At 45.6% G+C, this 17,741-nt stretch overlaps 2 protein-coding genes across 4 annotated transcripts in view; one reads left to right on the plus strand and one right to left on the minus strand.

Annotated features, from left to right (window-relative positions):
- DMAP1 (DNA methyltransferase 1 associated protein 1) overlaps positions 1–14,950 on the plus strand; it is a 35,212-nt gene extending 20,262 nt beyond the window's left edge. For both annotated transcript variants that reach the window (XM_083446101.1, XM_083446102.1), the window contains exons 9-11: positions 6,218–6,290; positions 7,308–7,591; positions 11,865–14,950. In XM_083446101.1, the coding sequence (XP_083302227.1) occupies positions 6,218–6,290; positions 7,308–7,591; positions 11,865–11,924 (417 nt within the window). In that variant the 3' untranslated portion in view covers positions 11,925–14,950. The remainder of the gene's footprint in view (positions 1–6,217; positions 6,291–7,307; positions 7,592–11,864) is intronic.
- Positions 14,951–15,880: 930 nt separating this feature from the next.
- The window catches only part of ERI3 (ERI1 exoribonuclease family member 3), a 200,324-nt gene continuing 198,463 nt past the window's right edge, over positions 15,881–17,741 (minus strand). For both annotated transcript variants that reach the window (XM_083446137.1, XM_083446138.1), the window contains exon 8: positions 15,881–17,306. In XM_083446137.1, coding sequence (XP_083302263.1) covers positions 17,224–17,306 — 83 coding nt within the window. In that variant the 3' untranslated portion in view covers positions 15,881–17,223. The remainder of the gene's footprint in view (positions 17,307–17,741) is intronic.

Here is a 17,741-nt window from a genome sequence, read left to right on the forward strand (position 1 = left end):
GCCTGGAAGTAATTTTTGCAGAGTAATCTTGGAAGAATTTGGTCCCCAATCAGAGTCAACCTTCCTGTGATTTGCGTATAGTAAAAGGCAGCTGTGAGTGAAAGAATTTCCTTAAAAGTGAGCTGTCATTACAAAAATAACCTAGAATCCACATAAAGGAAAGAACAGCTGAAAAGTGTAAATACTTTGCATAGCTGTGAACAATCAAATACTAAAGGAAGAACTCTACTCAACCTGCAGCTGTGACTGAAAAATGCCAAGAGGATGTTGGGTCACATAAAGGAAGGGAAACCCATATGGAAAATATCCTAATGCTCCTGGACAATTTGATGGTTCCCTCTTATCTGGGTAATGTCTGCATCGCTGCTCACTTTATCCTTCAAAGGAAATTACTCAGTCGGAGCTTGAGAAGGTGATTTCACAACCTCCTTGGGCAGCCTGTTCCATCGCTGTAGTGATCTGACAGTTAGGAAAACCTTTCCTAATGGATGACTTAAATCTAAATGCTTTTAATTGAAATCCTTTGGTCTGTGTCTTATTCCTAAAAGACATGGTGAAGAAAAGTTCTCTCCATCTTGGGAGTTGAGGGTGGAGGTGGAAACCCAGCAGGAATGCCTTTCTGTGCAACCCTCACTGAAATGAGTTGAAGTTGCACAGCAATACAGTATTTGTGTGTAATGCCCATTGATTCCAGAGCCACTGGCTCAGAACCCAAAGTGGATCATGCTCTGCATGTGAATCTTTAGATATAGTTACAGGAAATCTAGGACAGCATAAAAATGGCTGATGGTATGCATTTAGTAGATTATTGTTTCACAATAAACCTTCAAGAGTGGCAGACAAAAATCTGCCCTTTGATCAGATTTAAATACAACAGAGGATGAGCTCACTTCTCTAGGGTGACCATAGCGTGGAATTTAAAGCCAGTTTGGACATTTCTGTGAGTGAAAAAGAAAGCAATTCAGGGCTTGAGCAATTAACAGGAAATAAAAAAACTCTAGTTCCAGGGATGTTTCTAGTGCCTGATTGGAAGCTGTAGAAAAAAGAAGACAGATTTTTCTGATACTTGTTGCTGCAAGAGTCTGGCACTTTTGTTTGAATGCTTTGCAATTGGACCATGGACTTCAGTTGAGCCCAGATGTGGTGGCACTCTCCTTGCAGAATTTTATGAGACCTAAATGTATCTCAATCAGTGTTCTGAGCAGGCTTAAGGGAAATGGTAATGGTTTAAATAATACGCTCATAATAGCCCTTACACACATGCTTACACACATTCTTACAGTGTCTGGTAGGATCCTTGATCATTGTGGCATAGAATGTAAGCACAAGTTCTTCAGTAACAAAACCCATGAAGAAATGTAGTAGCTGTGCAGGACAAGTCGGAGCCTTCTTTGTGGTGGCACCCTATTTGTGGAGTTTTCACTTATTAACAGCAGAGGTGGCAAACCTTCATAAAGACAAAGAGCTGCATTCCCGTCTGTGAAAGCTTCTTGAGGGCCACATGCCAGTGGCAAATGAGGCTGCAGGCAAATGTGGGCCAAGCAGCAAATGTAAACGTTGTCTTTATACCATAAACTAGTTTCTACACACACTGACGCACCCACCCTGCTATTCTCTGTCAAGACAAGCTAGAGGCATTCTCAGAGTTCAAGGACACATTCCAGCCAGGCAAAGGGTATGAAGCAGGGCCTGTAATGGGTGTTGCCTGGGGAGAGTCCTGAGGTTTGGCCAGAGAAGCCTAGAGGGTTTCATTGGGCCTCAGGCCTGAGGTTCCCCACCCACAGCTATGTTAGGCACCTACACTGTGACCACGTGAACAGCAAGTGAGGTGTACCTGTTTACTCAAACTTTTTAGGTTTTAAACAACCGACTGATTTAGCTCTCTTCTCCTTTTTAGTTGTCTTTGTTGGTGTAAGAACATATTTTTTTTGTTTTACTGCTTTTTAAAAATAAAAGAGGGCTTGGAAGTGTGCCAGGCGTGAATATTCTTGCCTGTATTGGTTCATTGTCTTACTCCGGCAACCAGGAGGTTGTTTACTATCTGCTCCCTGCCAGTCTCATTGGTGGTTCAGGGAGAAAGTCCCACCTACTTGCCCCTCTGCAAACTTGCTCTCTTCTTCCAGTCACGTGGCCTTGATTCATATATTGGTGTGTTGCCCTTTTATTTATTTTTCTCTTTCTGCACAGTTCATGCATTTACTGGTTGTTTATAGCGAGGACAAAGGCTCAGAGTCCCTAAATCAAAAGTGATGCTGGCATAATTATAAGCACAAGCTGGCGTTGCAAAGAGGGCTGCAGGGAGAGGTTGTCAGAAGACGGGAGAATCCAAGATATATTAACCTCAAAAATTCCAGCTAATCACTTCTTCAATGTGAGCAATCCATTTTTTGAGATATGATTATTTGGGGACTTTAGTAATAATAAATAATTCTAATAGATTACAAAGAGGGAGGGCCTGACACTACATGCTTTTCAAGAATCCTTCCATTGCACTTGCTTAACAACGAACTTTCTCTGGTGTTGCAGTGGGGTGCTAAGGGAAGCACTTTATTGCCTAGTGGAAAATAGCAGGTTGTGATTGGCCACCTTTAATCTAATGTGGCTCCCGAAGGCTTTCAATCTGCCATAAATCCCAGCATGTAGTGTTGCCATGTTGAGCTGAGATGTGTTGCCAGATACAGAATGGTTGTTTCAGATATGTAGCCTGAAGATTCCATCTAGGTGGCTAATGGCCACCAGCATTTTTCGGAAGCATCTTTGTCAAACTGATTCATCCCTGGGGCCTCATCCCAATGTTTTGTTTCCAGCACTATCCAGTCAAAGAGCAATGCTAAACAGCTGGATTATTGCATTAATCTGCCCCCATTAAAGATCCATGCAAGATTTGTCTGGGAAGGAAATGGAGAAGTGTGCGTAGGAACAAAACTGCACATGCTACTAATATCAACTTCATACTTGGTTTTACATCAGCCTTCAGTACATGTACCAACATGTGACTATTGACATCCCCAGTTTTGCTCATAAATTGATACAAGCATCCTTTTGAAGCAGAAAGGGTTAATTGACAGAGTTGGGAACGAAGCTGTATCTCTTCTTATCCAGTGTAGCGGGATCTCTGCTGAAGGGCTGGTGCGGAATGTGGACTCTTAATGCAGGGAAACGTCCTTCCTGCACATTATTAGGGCAATAACTTGGGACTCCTGGATTAGAGGAACTTTAGTGAGCTCTGTCAGAAAGGCACTTCTATTACAGGCGTTGGGTTACCCAGATCTCTTTGTGGGCAAATAGTGCTGAATCTCACTCCTGAACCTAGATAGGTCTCTGAAGGAAGCAGAAAAGAGCATAGAACATCAACAGTTTTAGTCACAGGTCCTGCTTGAGGGAAACGCCACACATAGCCAGGGGAATAGGTCCTCATGGTAGCCAAAACCAGCACCGTTTATCAGAGTCCTGCATTTTGTAGCCTTAGAGTTCTGTCAAACTTGATTGCACCAAAAATCTTGCAAGATTTGAGAATGCCTGCTCTTCTTAGCTGCCTGTGCTTTTGGCTGCCGAGGTGAGTGGAGCATTGGGCCTTCCCGCTGCCGTTGAGACAGCCAGGCTAACGGAGCCTACCTAACAGATTATCAGCGCCCTGTGAGTAATAGACTCCTCATTTAGTTTTAATACATTTTGCATAGAGAGCAATCAACCTTCATCAGTCTTAAAGATGAATTGGCTTAGCCAGCTAAATTTTAAAGATATTAGTTCGACAGCAGCCGCATAAATCATAACGTTTTCTTAATGACGGTAAAATTAAAATATACTCTTGCTTGAAGAAGCCAATGGAGCTTTCATGTTCACAGGCCAAATCCTCCCCCAAAATTAAAGGAAAGCTTAATTGATGTTCTCTAAAGCCGAGTAAACTCAAAACAGTCCCGCTTCTCCTGAGTTGGCCTCGTATTTCTTCTGCGGTCTATTGGTAGATCTAAATCCATCCAGACTGCTTCTGTCCCTTCCTATTCTTGAAGCTGCCAATATATCAGGCCAAAACATAGCAAGGCAATAATCCTGGCTGTTTAAAGACTCTGGGTCCAGCTGTCAGCCCTTCCTCGCGTGTCATTGATGGAGCTCTGATTGACACATGAAGGAGATCCTCCTTATTTCCTTCTGCTAGTATATAGAAGACAGCATAACTGGAGCTGCGATTAGCAGGGAGGAGTGAGCTAGAAACCTAACAAAGCTCTTTCAGATAGGAAAGGTGCTTATTCTGAATGGAAAGCATCACATGGCTTCCCCCCAGATCTCAGCCATACAAGTGTTGTTCTACTGGCTAGAAAACCTATATAGTGAGGTGGTAGATTTTCTAAGGATACATGAAGAGCCTCAAAACAGGATGTGATGAAATAGTGTTGCCTTGTGAGGAGATGCTGTTCTCTTAAGCAGGGTACCATGTGTTAAGAATCTAATCTTCCATGTTTTATTGTTGACCCTTGTTGGCATCTTCAGAATCCCATTAGACATCTCATTCTGGCTACTTCCACATACTCTAAGGCAGGGTTTCTCAAACTTGGATCTCCAGCTGTTGTTGGACTACAACTCCCATCATCCCTAGCTAGCAGGACCAGTGGTCAGGGGTGATGGGAATTGTAGTCCAAAAGCAGCTTGAGGCCCAAGTTTAGGAAACCCTGCTCTAAGGGAACCTCTGCCTGCCCTTTGTGGATTTGGGAATTCTTCACAATCCCCATTTCTGGCCTGAAGTTCTGAGAACCTACTGCAAAGGGATGGGCACTATGGGGGGTAGTAATGACTAAGAGAAGGCAAAAATTATTGTTGCCTCATGAGAATTCTGCTAGTGCCTACCTGAAACCAGGCCTCTGATTGGCTTACCTTGGCAGCCAGTAGAAATCTGTTTCCCTCTCACCACTGCAGTTGATCCCTTCACTTGTAGGTGAGGCTGATTTATGTGAGTATCTGTGCTGCATCTTTCCTGATTTTAGGCTGATTGTTTTTCACAAGATGGTTGTAACCATGCTGTGATTGTCCATGAGGTTGGCAGCCTTGGTGGTGTGTCCCAGCAGTATTTGTCAATGCAGAGAGACGCTTTACATGATATAATCCTCCTGCGAGTTGGTAATGCGAATCTGCTCTAAATTATTTAACTGGTCAGAGGCTGGAAGCAACTGGGAAGTTTTTTCCAGTTTCCTGCTCCCAGTATCTTCATGACTTGGAAGTGGCCCTTTGAGAGAGGCTGATATCTGTATTTCCTATTGAAAAATCAAGGAGCACCGACCTGATACTGGAAACTGAGCAGTGGTGCTTGTGTAAGAAAAGGGCAAAGGGCAGAAATGGAAAGAGGCAGGTCTCCAAAGTCGATGCCCTTCCAGGTAGTCCTTGTTATACTTGGGTTTTTGGAAGCCCAAAGGGTGTGTTTGAAGGCCATTAGCTTGGCTAGTTTTCCCTGCATGCTCAAGTCCCCTTTTCCCACTTGAAATTGTGCTTGAGTTCTTTGTACTTTTCTTTAGCTGAGTTGCTCCTGCCTGTAGGGTTGTAGTGAGGGTGGTTTGGGGGTTTTTTTGAGCTAAGCGTGATCTCATGCCCAGCTTGGGTTCCCTGCCCCTGCCTAATACTTCCCTGCTCCCCATACCCCCCTCAGCTCCACTGTGAATGTGTGTTCACACTTCTGCCAATTGAGTTAGTGTGTGTGCTCTTTGTGCCTCTTTGCGTCTTTTGTTAGAAAACTGGCTCTGTAAATGAATCCCACGGCTCTGGGCTCGGCAGGTAAAGGGAGAAGGAAGTCTGTTAGTGCACGAGTCTAATCAGGCTGGCAAGAGCAAGTAAAGTAGGGCAGCATCGCACATTAGCTGCTGTGTAATTGAGCTCTTTGATGGGCAGGGCACTGCGGGAGAGGGTTCGAAGCGGAGCAGAACTTTTGTTGTTAATTCAGTTGCACATGGAAGCTGTAAAGCTGTGCATCTCCGCATCTTGGCACCGGGAGGAACTGAAAAGCCCTTGCGACCGGGCTTTTCAGTCCCTGCCCTTGGCCCTCGTCTGCAAACTTTCAGGCCTTCTTTCTGCCTCCCTCTCCCAGCACTTGATTTCCCTTTTCTCTCTTTCTTTCTTTGGCTCGCTTTTCCCCCCATGCACTATAAAAAGCAAAGCTCCCTTGCCGTTTGAACTAGGCGGCTGTGAGTGAGGGCTAGCTCAGAGCTGTGTGGCTGTTACCTTTGTATTCCAGATGAAACTGCCGAGCTCCGTGGGACAGAAGAAGATTAAAGCCTTGGAGCAGATGCTGATGGAACTCGGAGTAGGTGAGTAAAGAGGGCAGGTAGAGAGAGAGAGAGACCCATGGAGCAAAGCCTTTGTAGTCGAGAGGGGCTATTTTTTCCCCCAAGTAATACAGCCAGTTCCTTGAATAACACTATGTGAATGGGTTTGAAAATAAGATCTTATGTGTTTTGTTAAAAAAAAAGAAGCAGCAGCAGAGGGGTAAAAGCCAGAAGATGATGCACAAGAATATCCCCCCTCAAAAAATTCCTCCCAGTCGAAAAGTATTTGAACAGAGTCTTTTGTCTCTTTCTCTCTTGTTTGGGTTCTTTAAGCCATCGAGAGTGACAGCCCAGTATTAAGGAGGCAAATCTCTTCGTGCAGGGAGAGGTACTGTGAAAGGGGTTAGTGGCCATTGTCTGTGAGACTCTGCCTGGCTTTTGTGCTTCCTTGTTGCTCCTCTTCTGGATGGGTCCCACGCGACCTGTGTGGGGATAAGCCTGGCCTGCACTTTTTGGCTAAGGGGCAAAATACAACCCCCCTCTAGCCTCTCCTGGGTAGGGGAGGCAGTGGACTCCCTGGATTCAGCGAGTACAGTAATGCTTGGCTTCAGTGGCTTGCTCAGGTTGTGTACTAACGGGGTTGCACAACTGATGCCTTCCCTTGAAAAGGAGCTTCTTCTAGACCATCCCAACCTTGGGTCTCCAGCTGATTTGGAACTACAACGCCCATCATCCCTAGCTAGCAAGACCAGTGGTCAGGGACGATGGGAACTGTAGTCCAAAAACAGCTGGAGACCCAAGGTTGCAAAATACTGATCTAGACTGTCCTCACATCCCTGGCTTGGCACAGCAGTGAAGGCTTGGCTGGCAGTGAGTCTGATGCAGGCAAAACTTCCCAGCTGTGCTACATCTGGGGCAATAAAGGGCTTCGACTTTTTAATGCTTTCTGCTTTAGCCAGTATGGACTGAATGAAGACCTACAGAGGAGCATTGGAGCAGTCTGCAGCTGGCAAGGGACAGAGTTCCCTTGCTTAACTTTCTTCCTTTCGCCTCCTCCAGACCTGAGTCCAATGCCGACAGAGGAGATTGTCCAGATGTTCAACGAGTTGCGCAGTGATCTGGTGCTGCTATATGAGCTCAAGCAAGCATTCGCAAACTGTGAATATGAGCTGCAGATGTTGCGGCATCGCTATGAGGCATTGGCCAAAGCCGGTAGCACAGGGCCCAGCACAGATGGTGGCTCACATGCTGATGGACAGTCAGGCTTGTGCACTGAAGAGAGCAAGGGTGACGCAAAGGAGCAGATCATTGATGTGGTGGGGGCTCCCCTCACACCCAATTCGGTGAGTAGATATTGATGTTGGCATGCCCTTGCACCCCTTGAGGCCTGCTTGAAACACTATCACTGCAAAGGTCACTCGGGAATCATAGAATTGTAGAGTTGGAAGGGACCCCAAGGGCCATCTAGTCCAACCCCCTGCAATGAAGGACTCTGAAGCAGATGGCCATCCAATCTCTGCTTTAAAACCTCAGAGAGTCCATCACATCTTGTGGGGGTCTGTTCCACGGTCGAACAGCTCTTACTGTCAGAAAGTTCTTCCTGATGCTTTCTTGTAACTTGAAGCCATTGGTTTAAGTGCTACCCTTCAGAGCAGGAGAAAACAAGCTTGCTCCATCTCCTCTCAGTAAAGGAGATCCTCTGTCTTTCCGCTCCATGGTTCTATGCCCAAGAAAGTTTTTTTCCAGTGGAGTAAATGGGATTACTCCAATGACTTGTGCTTAACATGGATATGATCAGGTCATTAGTCAGCTGGCCACCAAACCCTTCTTGCTTCCTTGCATAATGGCTGTCCCAGTATGTTGGCACAGCAGAGTGTCAGGATTTTTTTTTTAAAATGACTTCTTTTTTTGATATTCAAGTAACTTTCTCTGTAAGCTCTGAAGGTGACATGGAGTTTTGAGTAATCGCTCATTCTTAGAGGCTTCTCCTACTGAATGGGCTTCACCATACTATTGAGCCCCACATCTGTGTGTCATAAATTCTCACCTGCTTTGGGGGGCGGGGTCAGCAAGCCTCAGCAGCAGGCCAGTTCAGAATCTGTTTCTTCCTCTAGAGAGTTTTCACTGACTTGCGTCTGTTTGCAAAACATTGCACTTCTGTTTCCCTAGTGCTGCTCTTTTCCAACTCCATGCTTGGAATAGGAACAAAAAGAATGAAGGCAGCACCAGGAGGGTTAATGTGACCTGGGCTCTGACATATTTGAAAGAAATATAATCAAGTTAATTCACTGCAAGGCAAATTTGGTACCTAAAGGGCCCCCCTGTTAAATACAGCTCTGACCTTTACCGGCTGGTTACACAAAGACGACACAATTAGATTAGTCCAAGACAAAAGGTCAAGCGCATTCACACTGTGACCACTTTATGCTGTCTTTGGAGGGGAAAGAAATTCCACCCAGCAGGAGGGGGGCATCTCAGGGAGGTTCACTGTTGCTGCCAAGATGGAGGGGAGGGGCATAAGTATGTGGGGGAGTGGTGTCATTGGGGTGTGTGTGGAATGACTTCTGCCAATCAGAGAAGCTGCTCCACTTTCGGTGGAGTGTGTGTGTGTCTCCCTCCCCTTCAGGGAGCTGATCCTGCTGCTGTAGGAGTTATTTGGGCATAGAACAATTCTGCTCCATGACTAAAGCATCCAGAGTATTTTTCCTACTGCCTGTCTCTATGTATATGACACCACCTGAGTGAACAAGTGGACATTGGCTTAAACAGGTGGTCAGTGAGCGATAATTTTCTGCAATTCTCAGACGTGGGAGCCATTGTTGTTGTTGTTGTGGCTAGATTATTGGGGTTGAACATGGGAAGCCTGGGTTCAAATCACTATTTGGCTATGAAGCTCAGTGAGTGACTTGGGCAAGGCAGCATCTCTCAGGCTGGTCTACCACATAGAATTGTTGCTAGGCTAAATTGTCATTCTGAGCTCCTGTGTGGAAAAGTGTAACAAATAAAACACTCTCTAAATGCTCGCAGCTCCAGTAGTGTGGCCTTTCCCCAATCCATGATATGCAGAAAAGACAAGAGCACAGAACAAGGCCGGCACTCACACGCAGAATGAAGTCTATTAGGACTTTACCCCGGCAGCCAGGGTGATTCTGTAGACTAGAGAACACATAAAATATCATGCCTGTCTCCAACAGCTCTTGTTAAGTTGCCTGGCATGGAGCTACTATGTATGTGGAGAAACACATCTTGGCTTCACGTTTCACCATGTTCTCTGCATATTAAAAAGTGCTTTGTTTGGTATTTTCCAAAAGTTCTAGCTTTCAGTTTTCTGCTCCCTCTCCTGACAGCACCTCCTTCCCAGTAATGAATTTGGGATCCTCCCCACTGTATCCTGTATTAGCAACAAACCCACCCACCACATGCTCTCTCATCCCAAATAATATATACAGGCATTTGAACCACCTGTGAATGGCAACCAAATTGCTGGTCATTGGTGTGGACCTGAAAGACTACACAGGAACCTTAGGGGAGCAATTGTTCCTTCCCCAAAGCTTCTTCAATATTTCCCTTGGGGTGCTAGCTCTGTTACAATGGAAAGTGGACTCTTTTTTTGTAATTCTGTAGGAGAGATGATCTAGCATTCAAGCATCTGCACGTGACACCGCTAGGCTTTTAGTGCTACATTTCCCTCTCATCGCAGGCTGGAAAAAAATAGAATATCCACCTTCATAGGCTCAGCTTTTGGCCACCGGACTGCCAGCCCAGTGAACCCCAGCCTTGGTTAGTCTGCTGTGGGCATGTCATGATGCCCACTGGTGGCAGCCCACAGTGAAGGGAGCCTTCTCCCCACCCCCACCCCAGAGCATTGCTCTGCTGACCCAGGAGGGACGCTACTCTGGGCCTTTGCAGGGTGAAAGGTGAGTATAACTTGGGAACAAATTAGTTCCAAGCAGAAGTGCAGCCAGTTACTCCAGATTAGAGCCTTTGATTTGTGCGACTCAGACTCCACTCGCCCATCCATAATGAGTTGACTCTCCTCAGAATTCCTCACATCAGCGCACTTTGTTCCTGGGCTCACAAGTCAGCCCATTAATGGGGAAAGGAAAGGACCTTGCCTCTAAGAAGTCTCAGGTTCAGAGTCAGAATCATTTGACTTTTAAGCTGCCTTTATCTGAACTCCTGCCGGCTCCTTGTTTTCTGAGCCTGCTTGAAAGTGAGAAGTTACATTGTTAACATCAAACATCCTTCCTTCCAGATGGAGTTAGAAAGCTCGCTTGCGCCTCTATATAAATGTGTATCTCTATCATGATACGTGTGTGTTTTATAATATATATTTTCTCATTTTAAAATCATTCCTTTCCATTAACAGGGAGCCAGGTTCCCAGGCTCTTGTAAATTACAATGTAGAACATTTTTCCTAACCAGACACTTTCCGTTTTTGCCCACGGCGACGGGCAGAGCCAAGCTAGGGAAGGTGATTAATATGAATTTGTGACATATTTGAAAGATGGCTCTTTTGCCATATAAAGATTATCAAACACATGCGCTCATCCCCATTAATTCGGCAGCCTCCCTGGGAAGCTCTCGGGCCCCCACTCCTTTGTTTCCAGGTTGGGCTGGCTGCTTTAAATGTACCTTGGCTCCTAATTTCCCCAAATTCTAGGTATTGTTTTTCACAGGGTGCCAGTTAACGGAGTGGTGCTCTTTCCCCACTAATCAAAGCCACTGAAGGCAGTTAGGCATGCATTTTCTGCCAGGGAGATAGTTGCATCCCCAAGAAGTGTGGGGGCTTCATTATTAATACAGGCTCTCAATCATTTATGCCTGAAACATTTAAAACAAGGAAAGGTGGTGGATGGCAGCCTGTGGTTCCCAAGAGGGCTCATTTTAATTTCTTTCCTCCATTCACCGTAGACCTGGAAAAGGAGAGGGTGCGGGTTTTTTTGTTTGTTTGTTTAAATGCCTTTCACTTCCTGCATTGGCCTTAAGCTGCCAATGTTGCTTGATAATTTCTGTGGATCATTTCCCTTTTCTCTGCATTTGCACTCTCTCTCCCAGTTGATCTGTTGAGGAAACTTCAGGCACTTTTAGTACAATTTGCAGACATCCCAACTTTGCTAAGTTTTCACCGTGTGCCCTTGAGAGGGGCCTGTGACTGATTTAGGGGTCATGCATCAGCCAGTGGAATCTGCAAATCCCGTTAAATGCTAATTCACAAGCTTCAGGCAGGCTTGTGGTTACCTCTACTCCTTTCCTTTGTGTCAGACTCAGAAATACTGGCTCCGGAAAGGTCTGCCCCATACCAGGGGGTTTGTATTGGAACTTTCATCCTCTTTCCATCCCTTCCTTAGTTTTGTCACTAGTCATTTATAAGACTATTTTATGGTGAAAAAAACAAGCTTATTGTTGTGCCTCAAGGTTCCTCCAGGGCTTTTAAGTACCAGGCCTGGTCCAGAGTCTTCTCGGGTGCTGCGTGATGGTTTTCTTCCTGAATTCCTTGTCTGGACACACCCAATACCTTGGGTTCTAGAAAAGGGTTTGTGTTGCATCTAGCACTGAGCCGGATGGTCTGATCTCTTATTAACACCTGTCTTTCATTTCTGCTTCTTGGAACAGAGAAAGCGCAGGGAATCTGCTTCCAGTTCATCGTCTGTCAAAAAAGTGAAGAAGCCATGAATAGCCTAAAGTTCCAGATCCTGGATGTCGGAGGCTCAGGACACTGACTGCAGGGGCAAGATGGCTGCATTTGCCAGTATGCCTACTTTATGCTATGGGATTCTTGCAGTGACATTGCCCTCTTGTTCCAGAAAAGGGTGTTGCCGCCCCAGGTAAATGGGTTGGACTTCCTTGCATTAACAGCCTCATACTGGCTGTTGCTGTGGTGATTGTGTTGTCTTTCCTATGTCTGATTTTTGTAAACCTCCTTGTAAATACAGAATCCATTACCTCTTGTTCCATAATCTGAATTTAATCCAGCACTTGTGGGTGGGCAGAAGCACCTTTATGGTGGTAGGAGCTGCTTTTGTCTAGATCGATCTTGAGCTGGAGTAGGCAGGTGCTGGATCATCAGCTAGATCTTATGGATTAGAATAGTTTTTATGACGCATGTGAGGCAGGAGGGGACAAACGCACGCCTAAGACTCCCTAGTATAATGCTACACATGATTAACTATCTCACAGCTGCAAGGAAGACTCGGTTGTAGTATCAGAGACTGCAATGCAGAGCTACATGGATAAATTATTTTATTGAAAACTTATCTTTGCAAGAAAAGAGACATATCTCAGGCGCTTTGAACACTGAAGGTCTTCCACCTTTAGCAGTGCCCCCATTGAAGCATAGTCTTTTTTATGGTCCTAGTTGTGCACTAATTCTCATACCACCATCCCATTCCCACTGGAAGACATACTTGCTTGTTTCTGGCTTATTCTCACAGAATGTTCTTCTGGATGTCCACAAAGTTCCTATTTCCCTCAGTGTTTCATCTAATTATAGAACAGTTGCTTGACTCATGTGCCCTGCATATGAATTAAACAATAGAGTTGAGGAAAAGAACCCCATACTGTATCTTAGGTGATGCATTCATTCGTTGCAGGAGGTATTTCCTGCTCTGATGAGAGGGGATCATGCCTCTGCCAAGATGTTGCCTGCTCTCCATGTATTTTTCTAAGTCCTTATACTAAAAATAATTTAGATCTTCCGTTTGATTTAAGCAGTGGCACCTTTTTAGTTAAACAAATTTTCAATATCAATTTAGTGAGCCAATTTAATGCTGCATCCTTAGTTTTCTCATCTCACAGGTAGGTGAGGTACCCTCCCATATCTGTTGAGAGTAGCCAGAATTATTCTGTGTTATTTTGTGGACATACATACCCATCCCGAGTGTCGTGGTGAGTTCTTTGTGCTAACATAAAAAAGTAGTTCTACAGACTCTTTTAACAGGACAATCCTGCGTGTGTTTACTTGGAAGAAAGTTCCATTTTGTTCAGTGTGTTCACGGTTGCCTTTTCCTGTTGTAGCCTGCTGTATTCAGACCAGTAACTTTTATACCCTCCAGAGGTGACTTGGTGTGTGATAATTGCGTTGATTAGTGACCAATGGAGCAACCAGCTTGTATGCATGCTGGTTTTCCAAGAACCAAGAAGCATCCATTTCTCATTGCTAGAAGGTTTGGTTTGATAGTGTAGGGTTGAATATTCCAAGTCGGTATAATTAAGCCTGTGTATACAATTGCAGGAAAGGCTATGTTTTGCTATTAAATATAGAATTCAGCACCAAGAAGGAAGTTTCTAGCCCATAAGCTTTTACAAAGGTCACCTTGAAAGTGTGTGAGTATCTCTGGTGAGATCTCTGAAGCCATAGGAGGGCTAAGTAGGACTTCTAGTGATCAGACTGTGGTGTTTTGCATAGCTCTTTACCCTTCCCTAGAGTAGCAAAATAAATTATGCAAAATGAGCAAATATGTGCACATTTGCATAATGCATACAGGCCATGGAATTCCAGTTTTAATTTTAATTTTGATGGGGTTTTTAGTGCAGAATACAAAGCCCTAGGTATAACCCTTGCCCTCAGCAGGAAGAGATTGACTGGCTACGTCTAAAGACTTCAGTTGCATGTTCTCCGGTGTGTGGCAGGCAGTGAGGCCAGTGATACCCTCAAGAAGAGCTAACTGTAAGTAACTTTGGTTTCACCAGTGTAAAAATATTGAGTGCTGGCCTATCAGGTAGCCCTCCATTCTGGTCTGGAGTTTCTCCAGCTTGCTGACTGTTTTAATGACTGAATTGTACTCTTCTCCCCCCCACTCCAGCCCAGCCCTTTCAGATATTCATCTTCCATCAGAAACATGTTGGAAGGAGGGCTAGGATACTTTTGGCCTGCTGCTGTCAGACCTAACTCATGCTCTGCCTTCCCCTTCCCATTTCAAGTGCAACTGGGAATCGATAGTGCATGACAACGCCCTTTGATTTACATTCTTGCTGGCAGAAAGAAAGGTCAAAGGCCAAGTTCTTCGTTTTCATAGAAAACTAATTAGACGACTCCATCGACACTGAATCAATAAAACTGATCAGGTGATTACACAGAGGGAGCCATTAAAATCCCTATGACCTTTGATCTCAAGTCCCTAACCTGAGGTGGGAAAGGCTCAGTTATATTCTCTAGTGCTTGGAGGACAAACCTCCCAAAGTGAGATGGACTGGCCTACAAGGCTTCAGTGGGTGGTGGTGGACACAGCCTTTGCTGACTCTGCTGGTTGTATCTAGTATGTTCTCATTTCAACCCCTACTGCATGAATGGTCATGTGGATGGAAAGGCATGGCAGACATAGACAAAGGGTTGATAAGGCAATTACCTTCTGCAGTGGTGCCATAAAGAGAGAGGTGGCCCTAACTGGAACAGACCCCCAAACTTTTCACTGCTACAATGGGAGGGGAAAGAGCAGAGACCTACACTGAAAGGGGATCGTGATTTATTTGGGGCTTTGTCTTAAGCTACGGAGTCAATTAGTATGTTCTCCAAGCAGCTTGCTTTGTTTTCAATCTCCCATTTGTCATTGTTGTCTAAATCATAAAAAATTGTTCACATTGGTGCATAAGCCATCTTAGGTCATGTAGCACTAAACAAACATTTGGTAATTATTCATTGGCCTTCTGTGTTCAAGTTTATTTGACTTCTATAAAATGAGTCATGATTTTTTTAACATGTAGCTCCAGGCTTTGCTCTGTTTTACATGGTATATTGTCGTAGCTAACGGAGAGAAAAGGATGGGAAACCATATAAACTTCAACAGGGGCCAGTATCTAGACCTGAGTATTGCCCTCTGTGAGCACCACTTCTACCTGCAGATTGGGGAGGCTGCATGAGCCATAGTGTTCTCCTGTGCCCCTGTGGCCCAAGCAGCCTATGAACTTTGTGTACTAAGCATCCTTGATGGTGCAATGAGCTGAGGTGATAAGATGTAAATATTTGGCTTCTTCAGGATCCTCCTTTCAGTAATGTTAAACAGATGGTATGGTATGGAAACATTTTAATGGTGCCCACTGATTGGCAGTGGGTGCAAATACCACTTTCAGCAAAACTCAGCTCTACTTGGGAGCTCCAAATCTAAAAGGTGTCAAATACAAGCTCCACTTGCTAAGGAAGAAGCAGGTTCAAACTTTAAGGTTCCTGCTTCTTCCTTTGCAGCTGCATCTTTGCCTGACATCACATTATGTCAGGTGTGAGGCAGGTGAGTGTGACTTGGACAAAATGGCCCCTGAGGCCTGATTAGGGCTGTGGGCTGGAGGTTTCCCACCCCTGGTGTAGAGCACAGAGCAGGAGGCTAACTATTGTGAAGGAAAGTATGACCTATTCTCAAGATACTTTCCTGGGGAAGAACTAATAAGGAAGCAGCTTTTGTTTTGGCTACAGATGGGAATATGTGGGTGATTTTCTCTCATGAAGGTACATGATACTTGTGTCACAAAACAATCCCATAACGCAAGTCCATTTAAGGATGGGAGAAACATCTGTGCAGTTACTGCCAGATTGCAGGGGCAGTTGAAGAGGTATTGGGAAAAGGAGTTTACTTAGCAGCATATTTCAGATAAAGCCTCCTCCCCCGGCCCCACTCCCTTACAGCATACAAGGAGCCAGGTTCCTTTCCCCCAAACTTTATTCATGTGGCACATTTACAGCAAGGATGGGAATAACGAGCCAATGAGGAGGTCAGGTTGGGTTCAGCTGGAACATCCACACACCATGCATTATTTACCGGTAAGGCCCAGTGCCTGTATCAGCTCACAGCCTGACTCTTGGTGTGGCTCCCAGGTAGGTGGCAGCTGGAGCCTATCCATCTGGGGATCCATTCAGCAAAAGCTAGGGCAGAAGGTTTCAGGAAAATACTGAGCTGGGAGAGGGCGAGTCATTCTTTATTTCCCTCTTCCCACACTGGACCAAGGTGATGGGAATAGGATAGGAAGAATAGGCCACACCTCTCAAAGCAACAAGTCAGTTGCAGCCGTTGTAGGAGGAGGAGGAAGTCAGGTGAGCAAAGGGGCAGTAACAGAGATGTCAGTCAATTTGCAGATCCCTGCTGGGTAATGGGAACACAGCCCCCTGCTGGGCTAGCAGTAATGGGCACGTCCACTGCCTGCAATGGACTGCATGCTCCATAGGGGGGCCATGCGCAAGTGCAGGGTGGATGCACAGTAGGGTTCCCCATGTTCTGAGGAGGCATGAGCAAGGGATCACAGGGTTCAAGAAATGCAGGACATGGCGCTGAGCATCAGCCAGGATGCTCCTGCCTACGATAACCCCTGCTGAATGAAGCCCCAGGGAGATAGGTGGCTCTTGGTGGGCAGGGAATACAGGCACTTTACCTTGAACAGAAAGAGCCGAGCTTCCTCAGATCACATACAGAAGGAATCAGAGGGTTAGTGTTTATTCAAAACAGAAGGGAAGGAGGGAAGAAGCCTGCCGAAGAAGGGGGGGGGGGCTGTCTGGATGCTGCTCAGTCAATATTTAGCTGACACGCAGGAGACACAGTAACAGATTCACACAGGAAAAGGGGAGGGGGGCTTGACCGCGGTTGTTGCGATATTGGACTCAAAGTAATAAGGGCGAGTGCCCCAAACATGGCGCCACGGTCTTGCTACAGGCGCAAATATGAGCAGAGAGAGAGAGAAAGATGCCAATGGAAATCGGAAGCCAACAAAAGGGAAAACAATCTACGTCTCTAACCATGTGGAGCAAGCGCCCTAGGGGGCTGCAGGCTGGGCCAGGCCGGGCAGGCAGCCGGCCCCAGAGAGGGAGTCACGTCAGGCCTACACAGAGATTCCAGTTCCATATATACAGCCTCTACTGGCAGAACAGCAAAACTGACGGAGTCGTGGGGTTGCTCGTTCCTCTGTCCTCTTTCTGTCGTTCGAATGCTCCAGCCCATCACGCCCAGGTAGCAGGAGCCGGCCGCATGCAGCCCTGTCTGGCCGGCCCCAGAGATCAAAAGGGCTTGGAGGTCTGCTTGAAGATGAACCCTCTGTGAGCCAGTGTCTTCATGATGTTGGCAATGTTCTTGCAGTCATCTGCCGGTCAAAGGAAGAAAGGGTGTGAGAATGGTCATGTTATTCTTCTTATTCTTATTTATTTCATTTCTATACCACTTTATATTTTTTTAAAAAATCTCAGCGGTTTACAGCATATTAAAACATAAATAAAACAATGTTGAATTGGACAGGTACGAAAATGCTTGGAAAAAAGGATCACACACATACCCCATACTTATAGGCAGTGCTTTGCTTCTAGAAAAAAAGCTGCTGGTATTGGGTATCTTTGAGTACCCCCAGGAAAAAACCCACTGCTCATAGGCATACAACAATCCACACATAAATGCTGACCTTTCGCAGACATATGTGCCCATAAGCATGCATGCATGCAAACACCTCTATGATTCATGCGCACCCTTGATGTGCTGTGGTAGTACTGGCAGCATGGAATGTGCTTCTTGTCTCTGGGCTCGT

Source organism: Podarcis tiliguerta (assembly GCF_965153285.1).
Source record: "Podarcis tiliguerta genome assembly, chromosome: 6".
Taxonomy (NCBI): Eukaryota; Metazoa; Chordata; class Lepidosauria; order Squamata; family Lacertidae; genus Podarcis; species Podarcis tiliguerta.